The sequence below is a fragment of the Protopterus annectens genome, chromosome 2.part2, assembly GCF_019279795.1.
Source record: "Protopterus annectens isolate FY-2018-M chromosome 2.part2, PAN1.0, whole genome shotgun sequence".
Lineage (NCBI taxonomy): Eukaryota > Metazoa > Chordata > Ceratodontiformes > Protopteridae > Protopterus > Protopterus annectens.
Genome location: NC_056730.1, coordinates 113643643 through 113666845, shown reverse-complemented (window position 1 = coordinate 113666845; position 23203 = coordinate 113643643). Strand labels below are relative to the sequence as shown.

The following is a 23203-nucleotide window of genomic DNA, read 5'->3' as shown; positions in this document are numbered from 1 at the left end:
CACAACGCCCTTCTCCCAGTTACCTCAGATCGAGTTTGCATGAAACATATAGAAATAAAAGCAGAGGCCATTTCTGCGCAAAAACCCTGAAAGCACCACAAGGACCCACAAGATCCACCAGGGGCCTTTGGTTGGGGACAGAAGGTGGGATGTGATGAATGGAAGAAGATCAACAACACAGATGGAACATTATGGTAAGACATAACTTCTTTATCTGATGTTGTTAATCTTCTTCCCATTCAACAGTGATGGGACAGAATCCCAAGCTACTTGAAAAACCTGGGTGGCCCTTATGGAAGAACATTCCTGAGTACCATTGAGCCAAAGGCCACTCTTCCCCTGGAGACCATATCCAACCTGTAATGTTTGATGAAAGTGTGAAGTTTAGCCCAAATGGCTGCTGCGCAAATGTCATCCTTAGAGGCTCTGGAGTGAAAAGCAACAGAAGTTGCTATAGCTCTCATTGAATGTGTTTTGATATTGTCAGGTTTAGGCTCATTTGCACGTGAATAAGAAAAGGCAATACAATCTCTGAGCCATTTTGATAAAATGACTTTTGATACAGCACATCCCATTTTTGGTCCAGAGAAAGAAATGAAAAGTTGATCTGACTTGCGGATAGATTTAGTCCTATCCAAGTAAAAACGTAGTTGCCTATGTACGTCCAATGACTGTAGATAGTATTCTCCTTTATTGGAATAGTTTGGGAAAAACACTGGGAGTTCAATGGATTGGTTCATAGAGAAATCAGAAATTACTTTGGGGAGAAAAGATGGATTAGTACGTAGTGACACACTGTTTTTATGAAAAATTAAATATGGGCTCTTGATGCATAAGGCTTGTAATTCTAATATCTGTCTGGCTGTTGTGACAGCCCTCAAAAATAGAGATTTCCATGATAGAAATTTGAGGTCACATTTTGCAGCAGGCTCAAAAGGGGGTAGAGAGAGAGAGATTGTAGTACTAGGGAGAAATTCCATGCCTCTAAAGGATGCCTGATTGAGGTGTGCTATGAAACACTCCTTTGAGAAAGGAGTTGCACAAGTGGGTGGAGATAAGTGGAATTCCCTCCAAACCATTATGAAAATTGGAAATAGCTGCTAAATGGACTCAAATTGTAGAAGCTGATGCTCCATTCTCAAACAAACTCAGAAAGGTATTGAAGTATAACAGAGAGCAGAGCTGAGAATGGGTCTAGCATCTGTTCTTTAGACCAAAGTGCAAACCTTTTCCATTTATCTCTGTAAAGTTTTCTGGTGGATGGCTTATGGGAGGCCAGAATAATATCGCAAACAGGTGAGGAAAGGGTTTCCTGCCTGGCGACTAACGGAAGTGGAGAAACCAAGCTGTCAGCTTGAGAGTGGACAGATTTGGGACAGTTAACCCTTGAGGGTGAGAAATTAAGTCTGGATGAGTGTCTAGGATCCATGGAGGTTGTAACAGGTGAGGCCGGAGGAAGGGGAACCACACTTGGCGAGGCCAGAATGGGGCAATGAGGATCACCTTGCATCTCAACCAAATTGCTTTCTTCAAAAATAGGGGTATCAAGGGAATTAGAAGATAAGCATGGAGGAGACCCGTGGGCCAACCGTGAGTCACAGCGTCTCTCGGGGACTCCCCTCTGGGGGAAAGAGGGCAAAGAAGCTGCTGCATTTGTTGCTCGAAGGGGAAGCGAACAGATTGCAGCAAGGCTGGCCCCATCGGCTGAAAATTTCTGCCGTCACGTTTGGATTCAGAGACCACTCGTGTGGAAGGAGGATGCATCTGCTCAGCTTGTCCGCAATCACGTTGGAGCTCCCTGGGATATGCTTTGCTATAAGAAAACGGTTGGAAGCTATCGCCTAGTGCCAAATTCTTATGACCTCTCGACATAGGGGGTAGGATTTGGTTCATCCTTGTTTTTTATGTATAGACTACTGACATATTGTCTGACTAAATCGCAATAGTTCCCAATGGAAGAAGCGGATGTAATGCTTGCAACGCCAACAGCACCACTCTCAACTCCAGAACACTCAGAAACTAGCGTTCGGAACAAGAAATAAAAGATAAATCCAGCGAGACCTGAACACAAACTCGCTGCCACTCGTAACAATATTGCCAAACAGCAAATTATGTTGCCAACAGCAAATTACATAATTCCAACACCACGATGTAAAAAAACAAATTTAATAGAACAAGGTTAAGCGCTTTCACTCGCAGGTAGCAAGCTTCATCAGAACAGTAATACAACAAGTAAAAAACATTTAAATAGCCACTTTTTGGCGCCAAATGGTCTTAAAGCTGTATACATAAAATATCTAACCTATCCACATTTGTATTCATTAAACTGAATATTATAATAAAAATGGCAATGATAACAAAATGAGCCTTGGTTAGATGAAGTGCTCCCAAACACTTAAAATATGTGAAATAATATAAACCAAACGTTGATGGTAAGTGAGGGAGCACAGCAGATCAATAAACCAGGATTCCTTACTGAAATAAAGACTTTAATCCACACATGTAATGACGACAATCCATATGATGCTGCAGCTGATGAGCGCTTTCACTCACAAATGAGTTTCTTCAGATCTGAAGAAACTCATTTGTGAGTGAAAGCGCTCATCAGCTGCAGCATCATATGGATTGTCGTCATTACATGTGTGGATTAAAGTCTTTATTTCAGTAAGGAATCCTGGTTTATTGATCTGCTGTGCTCCCTCACTTACCATCAACGTTTGGTTTATATTATAATAAAAATGCTTGAAGATGCATATTTGTGTTTCAATAACATTAAATTAACTGTATCGTACACTTTTAATAACTTAAAATAAGTGATTGTTAAAAACAATAAATACATTTCTCTATTAATGAATATTTTAACTATCTAGCTCCAATATAGGTTTGACAGAAATAAATTCATTCAGTCCTGGTGGCGTCACAGCATCAGTTAATAATTGCCACCAAAACTCTCTATAAGCCAAACATTTCTTGATGTTACCACCTCTGGGATTCATTATAACAACTTCTAATATACCAAATTTAAAACAATGTTCATCACCCTGATTCATTATATGCTTGTAAAGTGCATTTTTTGTGTCCTTAGTCCTAATACTATATAAATGTGAATAAATTCTTTTTTTAAACTTTCTCTCTGTCTTTCCTATATAATAGGAAGGACATGACATACATTTAGCAAGGTAAACTAGCATACTGGTATTACAATTGCCGTGTTTAAAATTAATTTTAGTTTTATTGATGTTATTCAAAATAATATGTTTCTTCTCATTTATCACAAAGCATTGATGGCATGCTCCGCATTTAATAGTATGTCCAAGTTCCTTACTCGTACCCTTTGTACCATGTTCAAGTAGTTTTTTTAAATTACTACCCATTTTATACACAAAAGAAGGTTTGGATCCTAAAATATCAGTTGTTTCTTGATCTGTTAAAAAAATGTGCCAGTTCCTGTTCATAATAGCTTTAATTTGATTACTATAGGGGCCAAATTCAACTATACAAGCTCTATTATATGTATTTTTTTCCTTCTCTTTCTTTATAATATTTTTGTTTTTGTTTGTCAGTTCCAAATTCTGTTTCTTATTCAAGCCCAATAGGGGTATATATTTCTTCCCCCATTCACTTATGACATATGAATTGACATCCTCCATCAGGTCATAATCATAACCACGTTCCTTAAATAAATTATTAATATATTTTACCTCTTCTAACATATCAGTGTAATTTGATGTCATTTTTATCGCTCTAATACACTGCCCCTTATAAATGTTATATTTCAATTTTCTTGGATGATTGCTGCAAAAATCTAAGTAAGAATTAGTAAACATAACTTTTCTATGAATATTGGATTTGAAACTGTTACCCTCACTAGTAATGTACGTATCTAAATAGGCCACACCTGTATAATTATATTCAGTAGTGAATTTTAAAAAATCACTACTACTGTTGAGATAATCTACAAATTGTAAAAAAGTACTAGAGTCTCCCTTCCATAAGATGTAAATATCATCCAGGAATCGTGAATAGTATTTTATATTAGCCATATATTCACTTTTAAAGATTTTTTCCTCCTCCCAATCCAACATTACCAAACTGGCGTAGATGGGGGCGCATGCTGCCCCCATAGCTACACCTTTGGTCTGTCTGAATATCTCTTCTTCATAGTAAATAAAGTTGTTTTCAAGTACTAAACTCATCAATTCAACAATCAGGCAGGTCCTATTCCAACTGAGTTTAGTATATCTTCTTATACTATTAGTGAAGGCCTCTATTCCTTGAACAAGTGGAATACATGTGAACAAATCGATCACATCAATAGACGTAAACAATAACCCTTCCCTTTCTAAATTCACCGGGAAGTTCATCAAAATCTCCCATGAATCCTTTGCTAAATGTTTGATTTCAGCATATATTGGTTTGAGTATAGTGTCTATTACCACACCCAAAGGGAATGTCTTTGATTTACTTCCCGATATAATAGGTCTGAAAGGGGGGGTCTGCTAAGTTCTTATGAACCTTAGGTATTCCTACTATGGTTGCCATAACTGGATGTTCGACTACCATAAATTTGTACATTTCTTCTGTTATCCTATTCTCTAATAAATATTCTTCTAAATACATATCAATTCTTCTGTATGCAATATGAGCCTCATTCATAGAGGCCACTGTGTAATTACCTGAACTATGTAAAATTTCATGCATAACAGAACTATATGCTACAGAATCATATACCACGATCCCTCCACCTTTGTCGGGTTTCATGACACTTATCTTATGATTGGATCTTAATTCATCCAATATTTTAATTTCTTCATTTGATAGATTATTCTTAACTTTATTCTTCCTAATTTTGTTATTAAACTGATAAATTTCCCTAGTGACCATTTTGTCGTACATCTGAACATTAACATTATTTGCAGGTATAAAGCTACTATTCTTTTTAAATGTTTCCTGTTTAGTATCCATAGAATTTTTATTTTTGAACATAACTGCTAGATTTAATTTCCTAACATATTGCTTAAACTCACTTAAACAATCCACTACCCTGAACTGAGTAGTGGGTACAAATTTCATCCCCTTAGAAAGTAGACTAAAATGGGCTTTTTCCAAGTGCATGTCACTATAATTAAATATATTAAAGTTTATATACTGATTTTGTACCTCATTTTGTACAACTGAATCTCCCTTGGTCTCATCAAGGACATTTAAATTAGTATTATCTAATAAAATGTTCTCTGCCACCTGCTTGGTGGTTGAAAATTCTTCTTCTCCCATTTCCCCCTTTTTGTCCACTTGTTGAAGTTTCCATTTTGATATGATTGGTGAAAATTTTCATCATCTACTGCCTGAGAATATATGTTAGTGTTGATGTTCCCTTCAAACTCTTTATCATTCTGCCCACCCCCCCATTTGTATGTATCTAATCTCTTATATTGTTCTATGTCCCTGAATAACTTCTTATTTTTTCTATCAAACGCCTTTTTTGCTCTAGTTTCAGCTATCTCGAATTGCTTGAAATATAGTTTGTCCCACTGAGGGAATGCTAAATCTTGTAAAATTAACTCATTAATTTTTTCAACCTCACAAATTAGTTTACATAACTTCAAATCATTGTATTTCATCAATAACTTCATAAATTCCATTCCAAATGAATCAAATAAGGAATTAAAATCATGTTTCACTTCCTTAGTAATTTCTATACCCATAGGTATTTTGTAAAATCTCAGCCCCATAGGAACTATTTTCAAAGATATACAATGTGTTAAATACGCATTATCCAATTTCACAGCATTAATCATGTTCAATTTTTTACCAAACATGTAAATAATATCTTTCAATGTTCCATTGACCTTAATATGATTATCATTCAATTGCATTTCGTTTAATTTATCAAAATTACAGTCCTTTCCGAAAAATTCTTTCAAGGCAAGATCCTTCTTGCATTCATGTATGTTAATTGGTTTATGTTCTTTGCTAGACTTAGAGTACCTTTATCGTTGTTGCCACTTGCAAACGCTTGGGCATATGTCCGAGCTGACTGAGTAAACTTTGGTCTAGCACCTGTTCTTTTGGCTTCTTCTGTTAAATTGCCAAAGGAGAAGTCAAAAGTGAAGTCCGTAATGGCAGTTTTGTTATGTTCCAAACGGTCAGATAAAACAGGAAGATGAATACCTTGAATGTGCTCAGTTTTGGATAACTGACCATTAGCAATATCCGGAGAAGACATAACTAACATTTTATCAGTGTCCTTTGAAGTCATAATAGATTTCGCTGTTCCCATATCTTGCGGTGTGCCATCCATATTTAAGGAGTTGTTGTGAACTGTCCTGTGTCTAACTAGTTCACCATCAAACAAATCTCCTTTTGAAGAAAGTCTGTTGAACAACGTTAATAGCTTTGAAACCTCAACTCTTAAGGACGATACCTCTGCCCTGAGCTCAGATAGTTCGTTGTTCTGTATGGGTGAGGCTGCTACTGACACGTTTCGAGTGGAATCCATGAATCGACCTCACAAACTAGCGTTCGGAACAAGAAATAAAAGATAAATCCAGCGAGACCTGAACGCAAACTCGCTGCCACTCATAACAATATTGCCAAACAGCAAATTATGTTGCCAACAGCAAATTACATAATTCCAACACCACGATGTAAAAAAACAAATTTAATAGAACAAGGTTAAGCGCTTTCACTCGCAGGTATGCCCCCATAGCTACACCTTTGGTCTGTCTGAATAACATTAAATTAACTGTATCGTACACTTTTAATAACTTAAAATAAGTGATTGTTAAAAACAATAAATACATTTCTCTATTAATGAATATTTTAACTATCTAGCTCCAATATAGACCTATATTGGAGCTAGATAGTTAAAATATTCATTAATAGAGAAATGTATTTATTAAAAGTGTACGATACAGTTAATTTAATGTTATTGAAACACAAATATGCATCTTCAAGCATTTTTATTATAATATTCAATTCAATGAATACAAATGTGGATAGGTTAGATATTTTATGTATACAGCTTTAAGACCATTTGGCGCCAAAAAGTGGCTATTTAAATGTTTTTTACTTGTTGTATTACTGTTCTGATGAAGCTCGCTACCTGCAGGTTGGCCTCTAAGCTGGACCACATGCCTTGGACTGTCTTTCCCTGAAAATGGCCCTCCCACCCTATCAGGGAAGCATCCATGGTCACTGTGGTGTTGGGTTGAGGAGTCTGAAAGGAACAACACCAAAGTTCTGCGTCTGGTCTCATCCACCATTGGCACAATAGGAGCCATTGTAACAGTCTCATGTGTAAGCTTGCCAAAGGAACAATCGGAATGGCCGCAGCCATGGACCCCAAAGCCTGGAGAACTTCTCTTGCTGACACCTTTCTTTGACAGAGTATCACTCGTACTTGTAATCTTAACCTCTGAAGCCTGTGAGCTGGTAGAGATACCAGGCATGTTTGAGTATTGAAAACTGCCCCTATAAATTCCAGCTGTTAGGTAGGCTGTAAATTGGATTTCTCCCAATGAATTGTGATGCCTAGGGACCCTGCTAGTGAGTGTGTGTAACGGGAGGCCCATGGTCAGAAGACACTTGGTGGGGGCGGAAAAGTGCCAATCGTCTAAATATGGAAACACCTGGAATCCTTGAAGTCTCAGATGAGCTGTCACCACTGCTAGGCATTTCATGAACACTCTGGGGGCCGTCGAGAGACCAAATGGCAGGGTTCAGAACTGGTAATGATTGGCTCCTAGCCGGAAGCGAAGGAGACTCCTGGAGCATTTGTCCATTTTGATGTGATAATGCGCATCCCAGAGATCTACTGAGCACATCCAAACATCCTCCCGTAAAAAAGGGAGAATGGATTGAATAGTGACCAAGTGGAATTTCGTTTGAACCACTGACTTGTTTAGGTGGCCGAGATCCAGAATGGGTCTCCAGTTCATGGTCTTTTTTTAGGACCAAAAAGAATCTTGAGTAAAAACTGGATCTGAATTGGTCTGGGGGGACTGGTTGGATGACTCTTTTTTGACACGGCTTTCTTATCTCTGAAGCCGCTTCTTCCCTTTGACTGGGTGGGAACATCGGAAGGTTCTTAGTAGGTTTTGGACGGGATGTTACAGGGATCTAGTAGCCTCTGGAGATTATTCTCTGCACCCACCGATCTTTTGTAATGGAGTGCCAGGCAGTTTGGTGTAGAGAAAAATGAGCCCCGAATGCTTCCAGAGGAAAGCAATTGGGCAATGCTTCAGGAGCGTTGATAAGACCGTCTGGAGAAAAATCCCTGGAGTCTTGATTTCGGGGACCCTCTCTGCCCCTAAAGGGGCATCTTCCACCATTGGAACCCCCTCTGCCTCTAGGGGAATCCTCACCACATGCATTACGGAAAGGACCTTGAGATTTTTTGTGCCATATTTTCCCACTCCTCTGGTTCCTGGAAAAAGAACATTGGGGCTTGGAAAAACGTAGGTCAATGGCAGACAAGGTCTTTCCGTCCTGCTCGCACCTGGCCAGTGTGTCCTTTACTTTAGAACCAAACAAGGAAAATGGTTCAATAGGGGCGTTCAAAAAGGAGGACGTGAAGGAGTCCGAGAGGTCACAGATGCACATCCAGGCATGACGCCTCATGACTATGCCTGCACCCACAGCTCTAGCTGCCCCTTCGGTTGCGTGGGAGAGCAACCTCATGGACAAGTTGGAGATAAACTCAAGGGTGGCAAGTTGAGAGGCAACCTTGTCTCATGCCCAGTCAGAAACTTGACTCGCGAGGGCTCCAGAAAGTTTGGAAATCAGATCTCTTTGGAGTCTCGTGAAATGTGCCAAGTAGTTCAGGGACCTGACTGCAAAGGTCACTGAAGCAAAAAACTTGCTTCCCTAGTCTGTCCACAGCCTGGGACTCTGTTGGGTGGGTGAACAGTAGGACTTTCTTCCGCTAGATCCTTTTTAGTGGCCTCCGTCACCACCATAGCGTCAACTGGCAAGCCTATAGACCAGTGGGGGTGCTCCTCTGGTAGGGAAAGAATCTTATCTGGTCTCCAGGGAATGGTATAAAATATAACACTTAACTGGAGAGCTCGGTGAAATGCTGCTATATGGCTGCGCAGCAAATGAGATCTGAGGTAACTGGGAGAAGGGTATTGTGGGTAGCAGCTTAGCTCGAGAGTTTTTGGTGTACGCGAGCTTGGTATTAGGCCGACTCGGTTCCGAGGGCTCGGAAACAAACCCATAAGTGATGAATGGGAAGAAGATTAACAACATCAGATGAAATCTTTTACTGTTTGCATAGATTTTGCTTTGCCTTCCATCTTTTTAAGCACCTCTTCGGCTTTTACTCCAAACAAGTGGTCCTTATCCAAGGGTGCATCAAGTAATTTAGATCTGACATGATCAAGGAGTGGTTTTTCCTTCAATTATGCATGTCTCCTAATGACAGATCCTGATACTGCTGCCCTGCGTGAGGCTTCTAGGGCTTCATATCCACAGTGTAATGACTGTTTGGCCACTTGACAAGTAGACTGCAGTAAATCTGTTAACTCTTTCGAATTGGCACAGTCAGGAAAGGTTGAAATCTTTTGTTTTAATAGTTCCAAAGTATGTTGTTGATATTTTAACATGTGGAATTGACAGTTGAGTGCTCTGATAGCTAAGGTTGCAGAGGTGTATAGTTTTTTACCCCATCTGTCCAGCGTTCTGGAGTCCTTGTCAGAAAGAATAGGATTCTTTGCAGAACTAGCCTTAGCCCCTTTTGGTCCCTGTGTAACGACCTCTGGGTCTGCAGAGGGATTTCAGTACAGGTATTTGTGACAATCCAGTACTCGGTACTCAGGAGCAGGTGGGAGGGTGTCAGGAACTAAGCTGGATTCATGGACGACATCATCCACCACCTCTAAGATAAGGGGGATGGCCAAGGGTCTGTGCTGGGGGAAGTCTAGAAACTCTCTTAGTCTTTTCTTAGACTGAGGAAGTCCTGGAATTCCCAGTGGAAATGTTCCCTGAGGGTGTGAAGGGGGTTCCCCAAAGGAAAGATCTTCTGGTAGGGAGGCAGAAGGAATGGATTCCTCTGCAACTGAATCCTCATAAGCAGTCAGAGGTTGTTGTTCCTCTTCAAAATCTGAATAATCAGACTCCTCAGAATCCTGTTTTGTCAGTATTTCAGGAGAAAGGTCTCTTTTCCTTTTAGAAGTTGTGGCCTGACTACCCCTGATAAGGGTGATAAGATCCTCTGCCATTTTAAGCATTAGAGCTTGGGGTGGTGGAGCAGGAGTAAAATGGTGGCTAGAGGTAGATTTCCTAGGAGTGGCCTTGCTTCTAGGTCTAAGAGTATCCATCGGTCTGAGAGAAATGGTAGTCAGATGAGAAGACGTCATATTTTTCCTACATTTGGTAGTGCGAAAAACCTCCTCGGAAGCTGGTGCCTGCGTTGCGGCTCTGGATCCAACCAAGGCAGAGACAACCAAAAGCTCAGAAGACGAAGAAGATTTCTGCGGCATACCGGACTCCAAAAGGGTCTCAGTTGAGGCCTGCAGAAGTATCGGATCGGGCATCAGGGGCTGCGAAAGCGCCTCACTGAATTCCAGAGAGCTGACAACCTGCTTAGCGGTAGAGTTGTCTGAAGGCTTAGCCTTGTGTGGTCTGTCTCTATCTTTATCCTTATGTTTTTTGGAATGTCTACGGACTGTTGGCTGACTGACGCCATTTCGGAATGGGAAGACAGAAGACGAAAACACCTGGCTACAATAAGAGCTCTGCGACAAATGGCACAGAACCAGCAACGGGGGACATCGGGGTCTGGGCCTAAACAAGTGACACAGTATGAATGGAAGTCTCGGTGAGGGATTTGCTTTCCACAGGCGAGACCATTGTTAACTTTTTTGGACATCGGTTAGTGCAAGAAAAAAGGATCCCCAATGGGGTACTTAGCTTTAGATGTTTTCAGCTGTAATTCAAACTCTGGTGGTGACCGACTGGCACACTTGCGAACTGCTTCTGCTACGGGCTCCATAGCAAAAAAGACTTAAGTAATGGCATTGGCTGCCTCCCTTTACAGCACTGACTACTTGACCTGTGTTGTAATGAGCAGAAATGGCTGAGGCATGGATTTTTGTGGAAGAAAAGGACAGGCCCTTGTGAAGCATCTCAGTTAAATATTGTAAAATCTGAGGAATATTGGGCACTGTTGTGCTTATCCCTTGTGAGTGACTCCAGGCACAGAATCTTTTCCATTTGTCAGCATAAGATTTTTTAGTACTAGGCCTTCTTGCCTACAAAATGACATCCATCACAGGTTTGCTGAGAGATGCCAAGGGTGAATTTAGATGATTAGCCACACTGCAAGATTCAAAGGTTGGAGCTGAGTGTGCAGAATTTGTTTTTTTCTGCTGAGACAGTAAGTAAGGTGTCTGAGGTAGGTGCCACAGTGGAAGGTGTTACAAATTGCGCAGGAGTGGGTACCAGTGCTGGCGAGGCTAGTCTAGAGCAATCAAAATCATTTTTGGTTTGTCCTGTTTGACTTTTAGTAGAACTTTGGAGAGCAGAGGCAGACAGGGAAAGGCACAGACTGATGTTTTTTTCCAGCTGAATGATAGAGCATCCACTTTCCAGGCTTTTTTGTGATGAGTTCTTGTGCAAAACTTGTCCAACTGATAGTTCTGGGGTGAGGCAAAAAGATCTATGTCTGGACTCCCCCACTGGCGTGCCAACATGTTGAAAATCCGAGGTTCCAGTTTCCATTCGTGTGGGTACCAACTTGTTCAGCTGAATGCAATAAATCCTGTAAATCTTTATTTTCCACACAGTCAGAAATTGACATAACATTCTTTTTACGCAATCCCATGATATGCTGCTGGTATTTAAGCATATGAAATTGACAGTTTAAAGCCCTGATTGCCAAGGTTTCAGAAGTATAAACCTTCTTACCCCATCTATCCAGGGCCCTGGAATCTCTATCAGAAGAGGTAGGATTTTTAGCAGTAGAGGCCTTAATGCCCTTGGGACCCTGAGAAATGGTTTCAGGATCTGCAATAGGATATTTGAAAAGGAATTTGTGGGAGTCAGGAACCCTGTAGTGTCTGTCTGGCTTACAAGGAGCCGGAGGCAGAGAATCAGGAGCCATACTAGATTCTGAAAAAAACATCATCAACAATGTCTAGGACAGGAGGTATAGCCAAAGGCCTATGTTGAGGAAGAAGAAGAAAATCCCTAAGTCTCTTTTTAGATTCAGAGAAATCCTGACTTTCCCAGTGGAAATGATCCCGTAAGGTATGTAAAGTTTCCCCAAAAGAAAAATCCTCAGGGGGAGAAGCAGAAGGAATGGAGTCTTCTGCATCACAGTCATCATAAGTAGGTACAGTCAAATCCTGTTCATTAGAAGAGACATTAGAAATAGAATCCTGTTCAGAAGGTTCATAATCAATGTCTTGCCTAGGCCTCTTAGAAGGGGGGGGGGGGGGGGTTGGCTACCCCTGATCAGGGTAATTAAATCTTCAGCCATTTTGATCATTTGTTTTTTAGCCAAAGCGTCTGTTTTTTTTAGACATAGATGTAGATTTTGGCCTTAGTTTTGAAGATGGTGTCAGTTTAATATACAAATCTGTAGGCTTGAAAACACCCTCAGAAGCCGGTGTCTGCACAGCGGCTCCGGACCCATCTAATGTAGAGACATCTGTGGGTTCAATACTTAACGCATCTCGCGGCATACCGGACTCCGAATGGGTCTCAGTAGAGGCCTGCGAATCAAAAGTAGCGGGTATCGGGCTGCGAAAGTGCCCCACTGAGTATCGGCGTACTAGCGACTGGCTTAGGAGAAGCGTCACCATCAGTTTTGGACCTCGACGGTCTGTCTCTGTCTTTTTCTTTCTGTTTTTTAGGTATTCCGGTAGTCGGATTGCTAACCGACGACATTTCTGGATAGTTAAATCGTGAGCCAAAATATGTAGAAGCAAAAATATACTGACATTTAATAGTGCTGTGATTAAATTTAGCATAAAACCGACAGCAAGGCACGTTGTGATCAGGGCCTAGGCAAGGAATACAGTACAAATGAAAATCCTTATGAGGTATTTGCTTCCGTAATGCAATTATTAACTTTTACTGACATTGGTAAGGAGCAAGAAAAAGTTTCCCAACGGGGTACTTAATGTTGCAAAATGGTCTAAAACTTTTCATCTGTGAAAAAATGTAATTAAGTGGTTTTATGCAAATCTGTTTGCTTACTTCTCTGTAAAAAAGAAAGCATTTATTTGTGATTACTTTTGAGTTTTAACTGTAATAATACAGTTTGTGGTATGTGTTTCTGGAGCTTTTCTCCCCGGGCCTCTGCTGAAAATGCACATGTATCCAGTCAGACTACCCCGGTAAACAAATGTAAAATAAATAAAAATAAAAATAAATACATTAACTCTATTATTAAAAAGCAGGCAAGTAATTCAGTCTATTATTAAAAAACAACCAAGTGTTTCCATTCTGTAACAGTAAAGGACTTAATCGGACTGACTTGCAATCTTGCAATTTTAAACGCTGCGTAAATATTTTCCTGAAAACAAATATTTAATCATAACTATACAAATACAGCACATTATTCAGCCTTTGAAATTACAGTGCCAGAACCGTAGCTAGGTTATCTGGTGCCCTGTGCAGTTTCTCCAGCCTGACACTAGCATAACCCCCAAACTGTAATTTGACAACAAAAAGCAAAAAGCTCCTGTCAAAGTTAAGGATACATTTTAAAATATCACACATTGAGCACTTCAGCCAAGACCTCAAATGCATTCATTTCCAAATTTGTAGTTGTTGGGATCAGTCCATTTTTCCAGGTTCAACAGTAACTGTCCTCATTTTATGGCGTCTATATCAGAACAGCAGACGCTATCCTATCGAAAGCCAAAAATATATCCTATCGAAAGCCAAAAATGTCGAAGTCATGGATCCAAAAAAAAAAATTCGCCCCCTCACACCCCCCAACTTAAATATACCAACTCTGAGATCGCACCACAGTGGAGAAAACAGCGAAGTCCCGAGAACGGCCCAGAGACCCCCCCCCCCCCGGGGAAAAAAAAATCGCTGTTCTGTGACTTCGACATTCTCAGCTTTCAAACTTTACAGTTCAACAGAAAAGCATTCACTATTTTCAGCGTTCGCTGTTCTGATAGGGAACCATTTTATGCACCCAGACACTGGTAAAACACAGCAAGGCAGGTTTACCTGTAATGCTTCGTGAGATACATACTGCCTTTTGTGAAAAAAGTTCTAACTTTTACGTAGGAAAGACAGCGAGAAAACTAACAAAGTGTACAGGATCATTTCTACCCAATAAAAATGAAGGAAGACTACAGTACACTTGTTTTTGAGAGAGAGTATGGCTGGATGCTAGAGTTTGTCAGCCTGAAATTATGTCACAGGTTATACAAGTGAGATAGCAGCTTGAAATTGCTGGCAGTAGGTTCACTGGATTAAACAAATATCTGTAAAGCTACTATTACCAGCCAGGAAGCTGAAATATAGTGCTGTTTATTAACAAATAAATACTAGCCTTTAAAGTGCGTAACTGTGATTAACTGTTTGTTTTAGTTTTGATGAAAGTATTCATGCAACATTTTGTAAATGTGTGTTTGTTCAACAATGTCCTTTATTATTATGGTATTATTATGGGGCGAAAATGCTTGTCTGAGTTTTTTTTTTTTTTTTTTAACAGCTGGTCTGTTTTTACAGTTAGTCCACTTCAGTGACTTTATTTTTCATTAACTACATCTACATATCAACCTATGTATAACTATAGTGCGCGTATTTGTATGCTTAAGTACACAAGCAGTCCTTCCACCTCCTTCTCAAGTTCACTTCAGAACACAAAAATCATCTCTGTGGAGTAAAGGAATACAGCCCAACATATAACCAAGCTTGCCCAGGCACTGCAGAAACCAAACAGGAAGGAAAAGAAATGAACAGGAGGTATCTGGGTGCATCCTAGAGCAAACCTCCCTCAAACTTAGCCTCAGTGGAGGAACCTAGTGGAGGTCATGTGCTCAGCAGTAGGGGGCAGTCTTGCCTGAAGAGATATATCACTTACACATGAATTTAAGGCCTAAAGGTAAAATTCCATGATGGCTGTTTATGTGATGGCAATCTGAGATCAGCTTTCACCGTATTGGGGCAAAAGAAGCAGGAATGTGGTGACCAGCCAGAAGGTTTGCAGAATGAATTGCCAAAATATTAAAAAGTGGTAACAAAGGCAAGACTTGTAACTTTATATGGATGTTTGCATAGCTTCATACAGGGTGATCAGGGCTGTAGCTGTTGCAAGACAGCAAGTTGCAAAAAGATCAAACTTACAAAGCCAAGTCATTTTATTCTGAGTCACCCTTCTACCAGGAAAACCTTTATATGACAAGGAAGCAAGCAGACAAGTGGCTGTAAGAAAGAGATTATGAGTGAGAGGACCCTGTTAAGACCTGTTCTTCCTAGGAGATCTAGGAATAAAATACAGCTTTGTAGGTAAATTTCTCAAAACAGTAGCTGTTTGAATATATCACTGCTGCAGTAGCCATAGCTTTACGGGTTATACCCTGAAGAGGATATAACAGCCATCTCATATCCCACAAACTTGGCTCCATCCACATGCACTCATGCTTTTAGCTGCATAAGCACTTAAGTGGAGACCAAGAAATTCAAGAGTTTCTTCTCAAATGAAAAAAGTGAGGCTATGGTCCTTCTAAGAAAGGTAATAATGCGCACCCACACGCATCCTTACCACAGTACAAACTCAACACATAAAAAGGGGGATACAGGAAGGCAGCAGCTACTGCTGCGGTGATAAACAAGAGCATCTACTGTTATGGTAAGTTTATTTACACCAGTGAATGATGTTTATTATTAGATCACTGATGCAGCAGCCTTACCTGTATGGGTACACTATTAAAGCTTATACAGTTTGGGAGCAGGAAGAATAAGGGTCCAGGAGCCCCTGCAGGACGGTCCCAGAAAAGCTTGTTCTAGACATGGAAAAGGAATTTAGTTTGTAATGCTTTGCAAAGGTATGTTAAGAGGACTGGGTAGCTGCCTCTAGAATGCTTCTAGAATACACCCCTTTCCAAAAAGCCAAAGAAAAAGCCACGGCCCAAGTAAAATGAGCCTTGCCGCTGTACTGAAGTGTCTTACTAAGCTGCAAATAACAAAAGGAAATACCAAGGGACAACCATCTGGGAATGGCCTGTTATGACACGGAGTACCTTTTTTTTTTATTTCTTCTTACCGTCACAGGAAATAAACAGCTGTTCAGCTATCCTGAAAGGTTTTGTTCTGTCAAGAGAACACTTTAAATGTCTAAGCATGTCCAGCTTATGAAGAATCCTTTCTCCCAGTTAAATTCAGGAAAGAAGATAGGGAGACAAATGGTTTGGCTTAATGTAAACTCCGACACCCTTTGGGCATGAATGAGGGATGCAGAGGCACTAGAAGTTGTATATTAAGTGAGTTTGCTGTCGCATTCTTTTTCTTTACTTTATGTGCAGTGATTTATATAAATGAGGGATTTGTTTTCAAAGGAATCCTGTCTTTACGGAACATCAAATAGGGATGAATCACCACAACAGTTTACAGATCAGATACTATTCTTCCAGATGTCAGTGCAATCAGTAATACTGTCTTCCAAGAGTTGAATCATAAATCAGTCTGATGAGTTTTTTAAAGGACATAAACTTTTCCAGCAAAGTTAAGATCAGAGAGGTGCCACCTCTTTTCTATGTGGACACAAAGTAAAACTCCTTTCATGAATAACTTGGCAAAAGACTGTGATGAAGGGGTAGAATCCATGGGCAAACATGCTCAAATAACCCAGAGGTGAACCTCGATACAGGTATATTAAAGATAAAAAGATAATAACTCAAACAAATATTATAAAACCACAGGTAAAGAAACCTTCTATCAGCTTTGGTTTTTAGTATGGCACCAACTAGCAAATCTTTTCCATTTATCAATATAAGATTTCCTATTAGCAGGTTTATTTGTAGGCACCATTTTTTCCTGAGGACATGCAGCTGGTTTTAAAGAAGACAAGTATCAAAACTGAATTACCCAGGCAGTCAGTTGTAGTTGCTTGATGTTGAGATGCACCAAAAAGTCAGTCACAACAATGATTTTTGAATGTTCCTTCTGAATTTTCAGAATGACCCTGGGTATCAGTGGAAAGGGTAAACATACATACAGGAACATTCCTGTCCAAGGGAATGAAAATCATACATTTTCCAGGCCAGTTTGGAAGGAATTCTGCAACAGAATTTTTCAGTTGCCTGTTTTGAAAGGAGGCAAACAGATCTACTTGAAGAGTTCCCACAAGTGGATCAATTCCTGAAGACCCCTTCATTCAATTACCATTTGAGATGGAATGTTTTGGTCCTCATCAGCTTGTCTGCCACAACATTTTGTTCTAGCAGAATATATGTAGCTTGGAGGGTTAAACTGTATTTTATTGCGAACTCCCAAGCAACCACAGCCAGTCTGCAAAGGGGGTAGAATCTGGTACATCTATGCTTGTTTATGTACTACATCACTGTGGTGTTGTCTGTGACCACTTGAAGTGGTCCTATAGATCAATGACAGTATAAATAGCAGCTAGCATCTTGTACACCAATGTGCTTTAGTCTGTCTATTTGTTTCACAGACCCTGCACCCCCCCCCCAAAAAAAAACAAAGCTCCCTATACAAAATCTGGTGTACCTGTTGTCACTCTCATAACAGACTTGCTGTGCTTTGTTTAAAGATCAACACTTTGGTATCCTGGAAAATTATTTTCTCCAGGATTAAATCTTGCACTTCATATATTTTAGCTGGATGCATGTAGGGTGCAACCTCTCCATGCAAGCAAGTTTCACTGTTTGACACTTTGTGATTGAATTTAGAAGTTCTGATCATCAATGTATCAAACTTTAATCATGTAGTTTTCCCACACACTGCTTCGGGAAATCTCTGACTTATGTTTCTCAGTACCAGTTCCCTTAGCTTTGCTACCATAAGGCAACTACATCTATAATGAAAAATGGATATTTTTTTTTGTTTGTCAAGACATACAAGCACTGTCTGTAGCAAAACAATGAGTAAATTAAATACTATGGCAACTGTGGGCAGCTAAAACAGCAGAAATGAAAAAGTAATGTTGAACTACGAGAAAAGTGAGGCACACTCAGTGCAATGGCCTCAAGAGGCCATACAAATAAGCAAATTTCATGTCTAGTGCCAGAACACATTCTTCTATAAACAGAAGAAGTGCTTTCAAAGTTACCATCCCAAGGGATTTTTGAGTTTATGAATCTGTTCAGCTTAAACAAATCTAGAAATGTCCTCTTTTTTTTGTGCTTCATGGCAACTGAGAATTATATGGACTTGCTTGACTGGAGGGTACCCAGTATACTGCTTTTCAATAATAGTTGATGTATTAAAAGGATATGTTTAAGCAAGTGTCACTTAGTGGCAGCTAGTGTCACTGAAACTATGTAATAAAACAGCTAAAATAACGAGTGTTTTGTAGGCAGGCAAGCCCCCCCCGAACACACTCCTCACTCTATGCACCCACTTCATATAACACAACTGAACTGGAAGTCCTACAACTCTGCTGTCAAAGGAGGATGTGAAGTACTCAAAATGGCAAGACGTGCTGAAGATTCCTAGTAATGCTGACTTTGGGAGGCTTGTGTACAAGGGTTAAAAGAATGTTTATATAAAACCGATGTCTCAGTCCTCAGAAGGACTGAGACACAACTGATGAAATTTCTGGCCAGAAATGGAGACAGACAAGGTTGGTAAAACCCAAATGTTGTGACTTACTGTTACTGTAACCCTCCACAAACAGTCTGCATTTGTGTTTTTTTACGGTTTCTGATAAGAATTTTATTATACACTCTTGACCCATTTATTTGTGATTGTGTGTCATCATGAGGACAGCTAACACTATAAGGTACCAACTAGGAACAGCAAGGAAGGGAAAGGAAAGATAAAAGTAGCATTAATTTGGAGGACACCTGGTTACACCCGCATTAAGTGACCTGTACTCCTCTGGACTGATTTTGCCTACAAAGGAGAAAGTGTTATTTTTTTTATAAAAAAAAAAAAAAAATCTAATTTAAGAGAAAATCTCAACTAAAACCAAAAAGTACATTGGGTGGTACAGCTACTTAAAAGATCTTAATCTTCATTTCTTTTCAGGGTTTACAATATCATTATCTGACTGGATAAACAGCACAACATGGGAAATGTGCCATCTGACAGCTATGACCTAATATCTTAAGTACGTACTTGTTTTGTGCCACAGACGTCTGCACATCACCACCTCTGACAAAATCAATCTTGAAGAGGAATCTAAAGCAACACCGGCAAACAGAAGTGCATACCTCAGTTTTATTAACTACAGGGATTAGTCATGTCTGATTTGAGTACTACTGGGCAATGCTTGCAGTGTGTTTTGCACTGTCTAAAATACAGCTTTGACAAGAGATCATGAGAAATTAATAATTTAGGGACTTGACACCACACCTCTTAATTACTATGTTCAACAATTCTGCTCAAGAAAACCAAAACTAAGAGGCAAACTCTGGACACTTGAGAGGTATGCTTGACATACATTTGCTTGTTGTGCTTACTGTAGTCCCTTGACTCTATGAAATGGTAGGCCAGTGTAACAAATAATTTTATATTCCTTCGATTATTGGTTTACTGGCTAAGTGAAGCAGTCTATCTTGAACCACTCTGACCATGGATCAGGCCATAATAATAAGAGAAATGCAATGTATGTTGAATTTGCTACAGCCACTCAACCAGAATGTTATCAGAGGGGAAAGAAACCAGAGTGCCTGAGAAAACCCTGGTGGTCATGGCAAGAACAAGCAACTCCACAGAGACAGTGGGTGTAAATAAGGACCTAGCTCTTGAGCTACAAAGAAAATATTTTATCACTTTATAATGATGGTAGCTGGCCAGCCTTATTAGTAGTACTACGGTCAGCCTATAAACTACTGGTCCAAAACCACAAAGCTAATAACTCTGCTGGTGAATCCCGGTTTCGTTGGCAAACCTGGAATTCCATTGTCAACCAACAATCCTCCAAAAGTCTCTTAAAAAAAAAAAAAACCCAAACAGTATCTCAAAGTGAGTTGACTATGCCCATATACCAACCCTGATTAACTTATAAACTGAAAGCATATTCTTAACTACATCACCAAGCTCTGCTTTTAATCTGATGTCTCTTACTTTTAATTGTGTCTGTCCATGAGAATTGTGAGTCCCTACTAGGGAACACTACTAAGTCATTGTACAAAATCACTTTATTTTTATAATTGTTTGCTAACTTCTGTGTAATCCAAGTAAGTTTGTCTATGTGGAGCTTTTCTCCCCAGGCCTCAACTGAAAACTGACATGTATCCAGTCGGACTATCCTGGTAAACAAATGTAAAATAAATAAATAGTACACAGACTGTATCTATCCTACAAGTGTAATGCACTCATCAATATTTTTTATGCTAAAAGTTCAGAATCTGGGTTTTGACTATTAGTCTTCAAAACATCCTGAAAAGTATCATAAAAAGAATTGAAAGTTTTTTTTTAATCTTGAAGTCTCATCATTTTTCTACATTTTCTGTCTGAAATAAGACACAGCTGAGAAAAATGACTACCATATAAAAGTCGTTGTCTCTGTAAAATTAATACCCTCTGGTGGTGAACCTGAAGATTACAATGACATATGTTGGTCATAATATGGGAAAAGAAAATAATGTACTTGGCTCACATACACATCCCCCTTGTGGTTTGCAGATGAAGGAAGAAAGGCACCTTCTTTCTCTTTTAGCATTAAATACATTCATTATTATCCCTGAATGTTTGCATTTCTGCATTCTTAACACAGCCAAAAGATACTCCAGATAAAAAGACTATCATTGCCACAGTCTCCTGTTGTCTGAACACTAGCAAAAATTTTACTCTCAAATGTAGGGAAAGACAGCATTTGTTTACTTATTTTTGTTGACTAGGATTCTCAAACTAGGTAAGAAAGACCTCTTTTTTTCCAGTGGTGGCCTCAGAAAAAAAAACTCCAAAACGTGAACAGTCTCAGAAAAAAAAACTCTAAAACATGAACACATTAATGTTTTACTTTACACAGCACCAGGTTTGGCAAAGGAATTCTAGTACATCAGGAGGATGACTTCTGATCCCCGTTTCTGGAGGGTATAAACTTGGAGGTACACTCTTGTGTCTGCCTCCCTTTTTCAAATTTATCAGATCACTCTTTCCTGTTATGTTTTTCCTTCCTTTTATCCATTTATCAAACACTTAAAAAGAGAAGCACTCAATGCAGTAATTTGAGTACCACAAACACATGTTTACAGATGTACTTGATTTCTTTCAGTATTGAGGAAAAAAGAACCAAAATGAGACTAGTGAGAGCCAATACTACAGTAAATTACCCTTGTGGAGCAAAAGGGCTTGCGATACTGAAATGTTGAAAAAAATGACGCAGCAGCATCACAGCTCTGGATATACACAAACATCTCGCACACCCTGTACCAGTAGACATGACAATACATACATGTGAGTGCTCTAGCTCAGGCACAAAACATGTTGGTCTTCAAAGGGAAGACTGAGACAGCGGGTGAAAATCTGTCCAGTGAGAAAGAAAAGGTGGGGAAATCCCTCTCTGAAGAGGACAGAATAAGACTAAGCAGTCAGGCTAAAACACAAAACAGTGGGAAATGTGACATTGTAGTTTGGTTAGTTATACTTTTTCTTTTTGAGAGTTAAGGACTCTTCAAACTTGTACACAATCAACAGAATAAATGCCACATTGACCTAGTTTATTTTAAATGTTAGTATTCTGTGACTTAAGTCATCTTCCTTACACACTTTCAAGCAGTTGACAAAGATTTCCTTCATCAAAGAGTTTAAAGTAAAGAAAAATGCTATGGCATAAAGTACTAATTTTGCTGGAGCATTGCCTTAAGTTTAACTACATTTATAAGATATGACAATACATACATGTGAGTGCTCTACCTACAGCCTACACAGAATCATCATGCCGTGCACCTCAGCACACTTCAGTACTTTCAATATTTACTGCAACCAATGACACTAACTCTAGAATCATTACAACAACATACTATTCAGTTTTGCATCTCACCTCAAAATTTTTTAGGGTTTTCCTCCACAGCAATGAATCTGAAGATTCTAGCTGGAACACTCTGAGCATGACAAAAAGAAGATGGATACAGAATGTTCCACGGCCACAGCTGCAGGTCTACACACAAAACCAGACAGTACAATTAATAAGCTTCAGTAAGAATAAAAAGTATGTACTTAAATACATTAATGAGACCATGTTGCACACAATGTATTCTAAATTCAAAGCAAGTAAAAAAGAAGTTATGTACTCACCATAACATTCCATGTTTGTAGTCCATCTCGCCCTTCATTCTTACATATGGGTTCGGAGCTGATCCTCTGCTCCGACTCGGCCGATTACAAAGCTCGAAGTCACTAAATTGGCTTGTGGCAAGGTAGGTATCCCATAATGCACTACTAACAATCCCCAGATGTCTATAATAGTGATACAGAAGTATTTCCACAAGGAAAAACAATAGATGAAAGGTCTAGAACTCTAAGGAAGACAGACATTATCTTGTCTCCAGATCCTCCAAGGATACCTGGACGGGGGTAGGTAGGTGGGTTCATAAGAATAAAGGGCGAGATGGACTACAAACATGGAATGTTATGGTGAGTACATAAAGTACAGCTGTGTACACATACCATAAATGTAGATGTTTGGGTGTATTCACTGTTGCAGTCATTACATTTGGGTTATCTGCTTGCAGGTAGCCCTCAGTCGGCCTGATTAACAAAGTCTTGGGTCCTGCGTCAGTTGCTGTCCCTTCTTCCATGACGTCAGGTCATCAGGAGTATAAAACATGCAGCCAACACCATTACATCAGTTTTTCTTGCCCCAGATGTCAGGTGCCCGCCTAATGGGAGGCAATTAAATATAAAAGTACAATGATATACCTCCAACAAAAAAGCAAATATACCAAAAAGGCTTTTAAGCATAGAAAAGGAAAGTAGAGGTATCGCCAAAAGAAGTTTGGGGGCTGGAGGGAGGGTAACCAGGACTGCAACAGCGAATACAATCGAACATCTACATTTATGGTAAGTGTACACAACTGTACTATGTTCTTAATGTTTCATT

The 23203-nt window shown here is 39.6% G+C and overlaps 1 protein-coding gene across 1 annotated transcript in view; it reads right to left on the bottom strand.

Moving 5' to 3' along the window:
• MAP3K1 (mitogen-activated protein kinase kinase kinase 1) overlaps nucleotides 1–23203 on the bottom strand; it is an 886724-nt gene that overhangs the window by 625434 nt on the left and 238087 nt on the right. The window contains exon 5 of the mRNA XM_044063789.1: nucleotides 22145–22261. Coding sequence (XP_043919724.1) covers nucleotides 22145–22261 — 117 coding nt within the window. The remainder of the gene's footprint in view (nucleotides 1–22144; nucleotides 22262–23203) is intronic.